Raw genomic sequence first — 11406 nt, 5'->3', positions numbered from 1 at the left:
GTGCATCACTTTAAACACATTTCCCTCATATTTCTTGGAAAACTTTGGTCTCTTATTTCACATAAAAAGTGTTTTGGGGGAATCAAAAGAGTATTTTATGTCTTTTCAGCAACATTCAAAAGATTTTACCTGAAAATCTTTTTACTTTTACATCTTCATCAGTCCTCATTGAGAAAAATGTTTGATTTGGGCTTCATAAAGAAAACTGACTTGACTTGATGAGTGATATCAACTTCTACAATTGACACTGATTCAACCTTCACACTGAGAACTAATATTATTCAAAATAAGAGCCAAAAGATCTACCTAAGTATATAAACATATGAGATAGGAAGAACTATTAAGACATGTTGTATTTGGTGTTTTCAGCTGTGTTAAAAACACCTTTACAATAACAGATATCTAAGTGTTCATGCTCCTCTGCAATGGCACTAAACAAACCTTCAGGGAGTTTCATTATTATGTATCACCTTACCCGGGGAGTGGAAAATCGATATCAGTGCAACCAAAATGTCTGCACTACCCGGTTTCACTGTTCTTCCTCTACACAGTAGTACCGCTACTCCTGATCTTATTTGATGAAAGTTTGGATATTTTTTGCGTTAACAGATGATTTGATGCGACACCTGGATAACATCTGCAATCTGGAAGGCTGATTTTTAGCTTGATGTCTCTCATTTGGCTGACGCTGTTGTTCTCAGGTAAGGTGCCCCTTTTCTTTTTAGCTAAAGAAATCACCAGACAATTGGATTTATTAGTTATAAACTACCTGCAGTTGTTTGCTTTCTACTGTGTGAAATCTTTCATCAGAATGGAGTTTATTGTGAAGCTGTCAGATTCTAAACAGCATTGTTTGCTCTTTGCAGTGACAGTTCGGTGGCTAATTGCTTGTGTTTCTTACATTATATCAGTGACTATTCTCACTTTCAGTAGTGTGATGGTCTACGTTTTTAACATGTGCACGTGTAATAATGAATGAAAGTAAAAAAGTAGAATTATTGTGCCCTCCTGGTTATCATAAAGCACCACAACCACCAATGTGAGCAAATATACTCATATTAGTGTGTATGATGTATTTTGTCTGTTTGATATTGATTTGATTTTCCTACAAAATGTGATAAATTCATCAAGACACTCTGCATTTACCATTAGTATAGACTGTATTGCATTGTATTGAGTAACTTCATACATCCCTCAACCTTTTAGCAGGACTGGACCAACCAGGTAAGAGGACCCAGGGTAAGCTGAGGGGGCCCCCTGCTGCTGCCCCACCCCACCACCACAATTTCTATGTTGGTTTTTCGGAGGATCTATTGGCAGAAATTAAATTTAATATGTTTTCGTTAGTGTATAATCATCTGAAAAATAAAAAATTGGTTTTTTTTTGTTACCTTTTATATCTACAGACAGCGTGGTTCGCCTTCTATAGAGTCCGCCATGTTGAAGTAGCCCAGACGGGACAAACCAGACACTGGCTGTAGGGCTGTTGGAGTTATTCATGTATTTTGCGACCACCGCAGTTTCTCCTACACACTTGGAGGGCGATGGTGAAGCGAGGGAGTTGCAATCTGCAACTACACCACTAGATGCCACTACATCCTACACACTGGTTCTTTAAGTACCTATAGTGCACATGGCGTATTTGACATGTCAGCTTTTTTATATTTTTCCCCAATGCCCCAGTAACAACTTTTTCTTATTGATTTTTAAAATATGCACCCTGTGAGCATTTCAATTCAAACAATCAAGGTATTGCAGTTTTGACATGTGCCTCTACAAGTCTGGCCTCAACATTACCTAAACATCGAGGAGCCTCTTTAAAAGGACCAGCGTGCAGGATGTCGGCCATCTAGTGGAGAAGTTGCAGATTGGTAACCAACTGAATACACGTTTGCCTTGAAACTTGAGAAAAATGGGGCCCGTGTTTCAACATGGTGGACTTCGTAGATAAAAACTCATTCTAAGGTAATTTCTATTTTCAGTTTATTATACATGAATGAAAACATACCTATGAATATTATATTCAATTTCTGTCAATAGATCCTCCTAAATGTTACATACTGGACCTTTAAGTGGTGCATACAGTATTGCCAAACTAATTGTCACACAGTGAAGCTGTAGACTTCGAGTCCCCTGAGGGTTTAATAATCCAGCTTTGCCTTTTCAGCTCATCTGGCTGAATGTGTGCCAGAGAAGCCAAAGAGATCAGCTCTGAACCAGCTGACCAGGACCCTCCTCAGGAAATACGACTGCGGAGTTCGACCTGTTTACAACTGGACCAGTCTCACCACTGTCTACATAGACCTCATACTACAGTCGGTCCTTGACGTGGTAAACTCTGAACACACTCACTGCTGCTAAAATTCAATTTTTTTACTCCACTGATATCAAATACATGTGAAAAGTAAAAGCCATACACAAGGCCAGTAATCCAGTATGAAACCAGTATTTGAAGACAAGCGGTTTTATCAGCATGCTGTGCTGAAAGTTGTCCGTACTTTATGAGCTCATCAAGGCAAGTTTGGCTGCAATGGCAATAAGGTTTAGTCAATTCAAGTCACTTAATATAAAACAAAATAATTATTATATTCTCTTTTCCACAGGATGGAAACACCCAAAGCATAACTACAAGTATTTGGTACAGACAGGTAGGTGCCCTCGCATTTCACTAATTGTACTGCGTTAGGAAAACAATCATTTTAACCTCCATAAAATATATATCTTTATAATTATTCACCTCCTCAGTGGCTGAAATCTCATTTTACACTGTCAGGTTTTAACAACTTATGCAGAAACTCTCACTTCACAGTCTGTGTGAACTTTATTGTCAATAACACAGGCTGTTAAGTTTCATTTTTCATTTAAAGGTTTTTGTAAATATTGGCTTTTCCATCTAAATACATAGATTATACTATTTTACCATAATGTTCCTCCTCTGTTTCCTCAGATCTGGACGGATGAGTTCCTGGTTTGGGACCCAGAGGAGTTCGATGGTATCAATGAGATCTCACTGTCATCTGATGCCATCTGGGTACCTGATGTCATTGTTAGTGAATTGTAAGAAATTACTGAAACGATCCGCTCAAAGCCTTTTAGTCTAGCGCTCAGTCTACATGTCATTCGGTATTACTCAGGATCTAAAGCAGGGGCCAAGATTTAGGAATGAGTTTTTTTAACTTTCAGGTAGCCATTGACCTCCATTAATTTCAGTAAACTATGAAAATCAGCTTGTAGAGACCATGAGCCAAACCTAATGTCCTCCAAGAGCCCACTGAATCCATACTTGGTGTTTGCTAACTGCTCAACCTTAACTTTACTGTCAGCAACAAACATTAGATTTTGACACTGACACAGTTCATCTTACAAAAATAATTATATTATATCAGGGCCTCCAGGATTTTGCTGGCTTTTATTGGGATTGTTCCAGGTTTTATAAAAAAATATTTGATGCATGTTACAATGTTTTTAGGCATGCTTTTGCAATGAAATTGCAAGAGCAAATGAAAATTGCAAAAATAGTTGTGATTTTTTTTTGTTAATTCATTAAAAATCAAAGACAGCTTGCCAACACTGCTATGATTGGAAAAACTCACCGGAAACTATGATGATTTGTCAGATTTGCAAGGTCGCACAGAAGGGACTATTTCATGTTTAAAATTCTACAGGTAACACTGTTAAATGGCATTTGGAGAATGCAGACCTTTACCAATGCCAACAGTCCATAGTAGTTAATAATGATATTAATAGTTCTTCAATTATTTGCAAGTCTGCACACAAGTCATAATAATTACAACGTGTTTGCGCAGATTAAAAAATGTTGCTCTTCCAGCAAGTGTCAATGAAAATTGGGCCAGTAGTTGCTCCTTAATCCTGCTGCCAAACAAAGAAACCTACAAACAGCACTGAAAACATATATTTACCTGCCTGGCGGAGGTATATAAAGGCCAATAATTGCCAAAGGGCTGCTGGGATACAATTGTTCTCGCTGGATGCCCAGGGACGCTGATTGGCCGATCTTGCATAGCTGACCAGCTAGCCAAAGCTTGCCTGCTAAACATGTGAGCATTATTTTTAACTGGTCCCTGTATAAATAATACAGATAGTCTATAATAAGTAAGCAGAACCAGAGGGCTGTCTGTAGGATTAGAAAATTATACTAAAAAAATCAAAACACTACGAAGGCATTCAAAAATATTCAGCAGTAATGCATGTCTACATGATTTTTATTAAATGGTTAAATTATAGTTTGGCCCCTTAACATGGCTAAATATTGGGAATTAAGGATGATTATATAAGAGATCATCTTATCCTTCCTATACATGTCCTTCTATCCTACATATTGATGATTGGTGATGCCCCAAAGTGATAACTGAAGTCTTATTAATGTCTCACCTTTCCTCCCCTCTCCTTCATGTGTGCTCCCAGTGTGGACGAGGGGAAGTCCCCTACGATCCCCTACGTGTACGTCAACTCCTCCGGCTCAGTGAAGAACTACCGGCCCATGCAGGTGGTGGTGGCCTGCAGCCTGGAGATGTACGCCTTTCCATTTGACAAGCAGAACTGCAGCCTTACGTTCCGCAGCTGGCTTCACTCAGGTCTGTTTCCTGCCCGTGGTGGTTGGCGGTGGAAGCCGGTGTGATGTGGGGGGTCTGTAAGCTCAGTAAATTCAGGTCAAACAGCGTAGAGTTTTCACATCTGCGGTACCTTAGAGACTCCTAAACCTTACAGGAGCTTGACAAAACACTCTTAACTCAAGGGCAACTCAATAGCTATTTCCAGAGCTTTTCCAGAGTCTTCATCGGGGAGTTTGCTCAGTTGTACAATCGATATGGACCACCAGCAGCGTCCTATAGCATCGCTGTGTGCCTGGGTGTTGGAACATCTAGACATCTAGAGTTTTCAAACCTACATTGGTGAAACAAGTACACTCAACACGCTGAATGAACACCCAGACCAAAACCAGTCACAGCATCGACTAGAAAGGGGTCAAAACTTATCGACCAGGAGCCAATCACATCGGACACCAGAGACCATCTTTGAACAGAGTCAAGGGTTATGATTAGGTCCACAAATAACAACTAATTGTAATAATTTGTTATAAATTAATAATAAATAATAATCGATTGATCTTCCAATGACTTTACAGATAAATAAGATAAGATAAGATAAAAAGATTACCAAAATTGGTGACTTTATGTGCAGTGACTAATCGTTTCAGCTGTAGTTACAATCTCCCGCCTGTTACCATGTGGACCATCTCCATGATAACTGAGCAAACATCTTCCACACAAAGCTCAGAAAAAAGCAAGTAAGTGAACCTTGAGTTGAACTCATTTCGTCACATAAGCTTCATCACGAGCTTGTAGCGGTTGATGTTTCACTGATACACCAACAGGAAGAATGAAGTATAGACTTCACAACAGACCTTTTTCACAGCAGCCATTTTGACGTGAAAGAGTAGGGTAAACACAAGGCTGTTACCGATGATACTACTTCTGACTTGAGGACTTAAGGTCAAACAGAGTCAGCTCACTGAAAGGCTCTGCTATCCTAAGTGGAACCTTAATTAGTATCATTGCTAACACCTGTGTTCACTATTTCATGTGGAAATGGTCCATTCACCTTGTTTGCATGTCTTTTGACAGAAAAACAGAAGTGTCAGGATGAAATCACACAATCTCTCTCAGATATTTCCAGCTTTCCTTCAGTGTTTTTTTCCACCTACTGCTTCCTTTCATGCCTCATTATCTCTCCCTCTGCAGTGAAGGAGATAGACCTGGCTCTGTGGAGGAGCGCAGAGGCCATCGCTAATGATAAGAGGGAGTTCATGAATGATGGAGAATGGGAGCTGTTGTCCATTCCCTCCCACTACTGGATAATTCACCAAGACAACACCGACTACGCCCACATCCAGTTCAATGTACGTGCCTTACTGTCTCACTCCTCACATTTCTCACAGAGGGAATTACTGATATGGTGAAGTAAAGAAAGTGTAAAAATGAAAGAGAAAGGCATACTGTAGGTTATTTGTATACACTGGTGTCTAACAGCTCCGTAACAAGTGAGCCAGTAACTGCACTGTGATGGCAGTGATTGTTTATCGATGGTGAGCTTTAAACTGTAGCCCTCTGTGGGTTAGCCCCCACCCCAACCCCGGGCTGGGCGGTGGAATTGTAAAGTGTAAAGCAATTGGCCGCGACCTTCATGGATCGGGCTCGCGAGCTAATGCCAAATGATGAGACTGAGGCGGTTTCTGGCGAGCAGAGAGACAGATAGAGAGGGAGGCTGATAGACAGGGGAGGGTGAGTGACCATAATGAGACTGTCTCAGTGGCTGCCTGATCAATGGACTTCTTGTTAGTGGTGAGGAAAATGGCCCCATAGCCCATTGCAGGTGGAGAGCAGGGAGGGCTGCTATTTATTCAGCTCAAAGAACGGAGGCTTTTTCTGGTAATGGAGCATTTCATGGCTCACTGGGAAATTGTTACACTGTGTAGCTGTATCATATGGAAATCATATGGTTACTGATGGAAGGTTTTTGTGCTGAGAAAATGTTGATTTTTAACAAAACTTGAGACCTCTATGTCTTTAAAGGCCCATCAAAGGATGAGCATTGCTAAGTAGTTTAGGCCAGTGTTTCTCAAATGGGGGTACATGTACCCCTAGAGGTAATTCAGAGTACTGCAGAGAGTACGTGAGATTTTTTTAAATGTTCAATCAAAACAGTGGTTCCCAACCTTTTTCCTTAAGGGACCCCTTTTCTGTCATTTAGTAAACTGACTAAGTGAACAGAATATTTCCTTTTTGGGGACATTTTTATACAATTCTCTGTCTGTATTTGTATTTTTGTAATCATTTGTAATAATTTTCAACAATCATACAGACTTAATAGGCTTCTTTTTTTTTTTTTAGAGAAATTCAGAATTTCTTGTCCCTGACGATGGCCATTGTTCTATTAATTTACATTTCTTTGCAGAAATAGATGAAATGCTGTGATATAGGCCTACTGTGTATATTTTTTACGTTTTCTTAAACCCCTTAAAATCAAGAAGGCTTCACGGCCCCCTGTGAAGCTTTAGCGACTCCTAGTGGTTGCCCCCCAGGTTGGGAACCACTGATTTAAAAAATATCAGTCATGCATAATTCCTAAAATAATTATACTATTATAAGCAGTTAAAAAAAATTAAATAAATAGATAAAACATTTTTTTATTTCCCACTTTCCTATTTTTTATTGCAGTCGTTACCTGCCGTAAACTGTCAACTGCCCTAAAACCTCTGGAAAAGAGTTTGATCAGTTTGATTTCAATGTAACTGTATTATACCTGTTTATAAAGGATTTTTTTAGTCTACCAAAAAGTATATTGCACTGGTCGAGGGGATACTTGGCTGAAAAAATATGTGGTACATTATTAAAAAGGTTTGAGAACCTTTGGCTTAGGATGTAGATGTTATGGTGTGTGCCATTTGTTTATGTTAGATACTTACATATAAATAATTAAATAACTAAATAAAATGAAGCAAAGGTGATGTTGGTCAGCATTACTTACTTCTTAATGTATTAACACAGTGGTTCCCAGACTAGATAAATCCTCTCACAAGATGATTTTTGTACAGAAGGAAAAAACATATAAACATATAAAGAACATATTTCTTTAACAGTTTTTCTGACTTAATTTGCCTTTTTTTGTGTATGTATTAAGGAAAATATTCCTATAAAATAGAGAAAAAAATAACTTTTTTGTTGTTAGAGGCTGTTATTTTTTAAAATGTATTATTTTTGGGAGCATCACAAACTAAATTCCATTGACCTCTATAAGCCTTTTTCACAGCAGGTATTTTTACCTGCCATGGTAGGAAAGCAGTGTTACTTGTTTTATTATAGATTCCAGTGGTGGCTGCGTAGGATTATATTAACAACTCCAATAATAGCACGTCAACATCCAAAAGTAAAAACCTATTAAGAGAAGATTAAACAATACTCAAATATTTCAGCCCACAAAATGTCTGCATGTAAATTATATAGCTAAATTCAATTATATTTATTCCATAACCACAATAACTAAAAGTCTATTTTGGCTCTAACATTACTAATAACATTAAAGTCTCCCAGTGAGCCAGCATGCACAAAACCAGGACCCTGAAACTGAAGCAGCTAATGGAATTCAACCATTAATTAATTTATTTACACTTTAATTTTCCTACTGTGTCTAAATGTGGGACGAATAAAACCAAATCTACCTGCATGGCCAGAGACCTCTGTAACGAACAGGTGGTTGAATAAAATGATATGACAAGAGTCCATCAGGCCTCAGCTCTGTCTCAGCCCTCTCAAATCCTTCAGGTGTTGATCCGCCGGCGCCCCCTGCTGTATGTGGTGGGTCTCCTCATCCCCAGCATCTTCCTCATGCTGGTGGATGTGATCAGCTTCTACCTGCCTCTGAACAGCGGCACGCGCATCGTCTTCAAGATCAGCATACTGCTGGGCTACACCGTCTTCAGGGTCAACATGACAGACGAGCTGCCTTCCACTGCAGTCAGAACTCCGCTCATAGGTGGGGCGGGTTAGGTGTTTGTGTTTGTTGTTTAGATCATTTTAGTACATTTGTTGTTTTTACCGTTCTGTCTGACAAAACTACATTATAATGAAGTATTGCAGTCCTGTAGAGATGTCCTGGCCTACAAATCTAGTTCTCCAGATGTAAGAAAACATGATTGTTTGGCACAGACCCCAAAAAATGTCACATCATCATGATTAGAATAGTTTTTTTTTCAGTGAAAATGAAAATTGTGATGCAAAAATGCTCATTTCCAAATAAATGTAGATTATACTGCAATTGCAATATCTGTCAAAATAATCTCAATATGTATTTGTTGACTATATCATGCAGTAAATGCACTGTCGGGATAAATGTGGCTATAAATGCTGCAGTATGTAGCACTGGTTTACGATATATACTCCCTCTAAATACTAGAAGTCTGACAATGTGACATGAAGAAGCTCGAGTCATAATCTGATTATTGGACATAATTATATAAGCAATCGTCTCCCTTCAGGTGTGTTCTTCGTGGTGTGCATGGCTCTACTGATGCTCAGCCTGATAAAGTCCATACTGGTGGTGAAACTGCTCCACCACAGCGAGGAGGAGGTCAAGCAGATGTCAGTGTCGGCCTGCCTGCTGGACAAGTACGGCTCAACTGGTCAGGGCTTCGCTGAGAGCGCCTTAACCTCCATCAAAACCCTCGACTACATCAACTCGTCCGGAGGTAAGCTCCGAGCTGCTGACAGGCGATGTACCGCAGTGTGTTCTTGCTCTATGATTCACCAAATTAAAGGTTTGGTTTGCAAAAACAAACAACAACAGACACTTGCTGGAGATGCTGCAGCTGAGATGAAACAGTCTAAGTGTTTGGAAACTGGGCCTTTTTGGTTTGTATTAAAACTGCATAAATCTAAATTAATTGATCACATTTTAAAGCAGATCCCTTGATCCTCTCACAGATTATGAGCTGGAGCCCTCACTGGAAGAGGATCTGCTGTCCCTGAATGAGATCCAAAATCCTCCCTCTGCTCTGGAGTGGGTTCTCCAGGAGCTGGCGTCCCTCCGCCAGGCCTTATCCGAGGACGACACGGAGTCTTCGACTCAGGCCGAGTGGCTGGCTCTGTGCTCCAAGCTCGACTGCTTCCTGTTCCGCTTTTACTTGTTGGTTGTGGTTGTGTATGCCAGTACTCTGCTGCTGCTCTGGGCCAGCTGGAGCTTCGCCTGACCACGCAGACAGAGACATAATGCCTGCACTTCTTATTTATGGTGTTTACCATATTTACAGTGATTCAGGATGCAGTACTTTAATCTGTGTTGGAAATATCGACAATGTGTATTTAAAATGTACTGTACTTCAAAAAGTTTAATAAACAGAATATAATAGAGGATACACTTTATACTGTATTCTAATGTTGTTAACCAATGCTTTTAAATGGATATTATTGCATCACTTTATCTTATTTTTGTAGTTTTTGCGGTTGTATTAATCACTCATGATAACTCTGCACTCATCAGTAATCGCTAACAGCTGAGAGCACAGACGTTGTTGCACGAGCAATCAGAACGTTAGACAGGCTGTAAACAGTTTATCCAGCACAGCATTAGTTCACTGCAGTCGCAATCAGCTGATCAGCATCAGGCTTACTGATCTATCATATATTTACAACAACAGTATTATCCAATCATATTCATACAAGGGTTTTAGGTGGCCTAGTTATCTCAGGACACTTTTCAAATAGAGCAGGTCTAGACCGAACTCTTTAAAACATTATTTACTTTATTTTATTTATATTCGTGCCTCTCTCTGTATTTGATGCTGTAAGTGTTTGTGCATTAGCTCTCTTAGCAGAATGTTACAAAGTACTATACAATAGTATAATTTAAGGTACTTTCATTTAAGGCATTTCCATTTTCTGCTACTTTATACTTCTATTCCACAACAATTCAGAGGGAAATATTGTACTTTTCACTCCACTACATTTATTTTATACCTTTAATTACTTACTTATTCAGACTAATAATACAAAATATAATCAACAAATAAAGTATTACGCATTAACTTGGACAAAGATAAGACTTGATTGATCCCTCAGTGAAATCCACCAGCTATCTGGCAGTATATAATAGTACAAAAATAACTGCAACATGAAAGTAATGTATATATTAATACATAAATAATTTCATCCTTTTACTTTTAGTATTTTTAAGTATATTTTGATGCTAATACTTTTGTATATTTATTTAAATACAATTTTGAATGCAGGACTTTTACTAGTAACAGTAAGTGTTTCTGAGGCATTGCTACTATACTTTGTTTTACTGTAGCGCTCCTTCAAACAGCCTTTTCCTGCCAAATCTAACCATTGACTGAAATCACTCTATTTATGTTTGTAATAATCTCTCACTGCACTGACAAATCCTTTTACTTTTTTACTTTGTTTTCTATTTCAAATAAGTTTAACTTATCTGTTAGTTCACAACCTATCTGCTTTCTTTCCCCCAGTTGATCTATTTTTTGTAAAGTCATGTGTCAGCCATTAAGTTTTTGATCATAACTGATACAAATAAAATTCAACTTGAAACTACAACTCTTTTAATTATTCTGTTTACATAACCTCCAGATATTGCTCTGCCACTGTATAGCAACATCATAGTTGGACTTAGACACCGCTGTATCGGGTCTCTCATGTTTTCCCGACAGTGAAGATTTACTCATAGATATTGTATAATAAATCAGCTCTCTGGAGAAAATCCTCAGTGCCAGTGTGATGTTATGATATTGTATTCATACTTTAATCTCCATCCCACTGCCACAAAGTAGATCAATAAAACCCTTTCAGAGCTCAGCTGCTGTGTCTCTATCCC

At 38.8% G+C, this 11406-nt stretch overlaps 1 protein-coding gene across 1 annotated transcript; it reads left to right on the top strand.

Annotated features, from left to right (window-relative positions):
• The first annotated feature begins 538 nt into the window (after positions 1 to 538).
• htr3b (5-hydroxytryptamine (serotonin) receptor 3B) lies at positions 539 to 11071 on the top strand. The gene is made up of 9 exons (XM_051401939.1): positions 539 to 701; positions 2168 to 2331; positions 2604 to 2648; positions 2948 to 3057; positions 4426 to 4595; positions 5763 to 5920; positions 8343 to 8553; positions 9056 to 9265; positions 9501 to 11071. Exons 1-9 carry the CDS (start codon positions 668 to 670, stop codon positions 9764 to 9766), a joined length of 1368 nt encoding a protein of 455 aa, XP_051257899.1. The 5' UTR covers positions 539 to 667; the 3' UTR covers positions 9767 to 11071.
• Positions 11072 to 11406: the final 335 nt, after the last annotated feature.

Source organism: Dicentrarchus labrax, unplaced genomic scaffold (assembly GCF_905237075.1).
Source record: "Dicentrarchus labrax unplaced genomic scaffold, dlabrax2021, whole genome shotgun sequence".
Taxonomy (NCBI): Eukaryota; Metazoa; Chordata; class Actinopteri; family Moronidae; genus Dicentrarchus; species Dicentrarchus labrax.
Note: the sequence above shows the minus strand (reverse complement) of the source record. Positions and strands in the feature narration are given on the sequence as shown.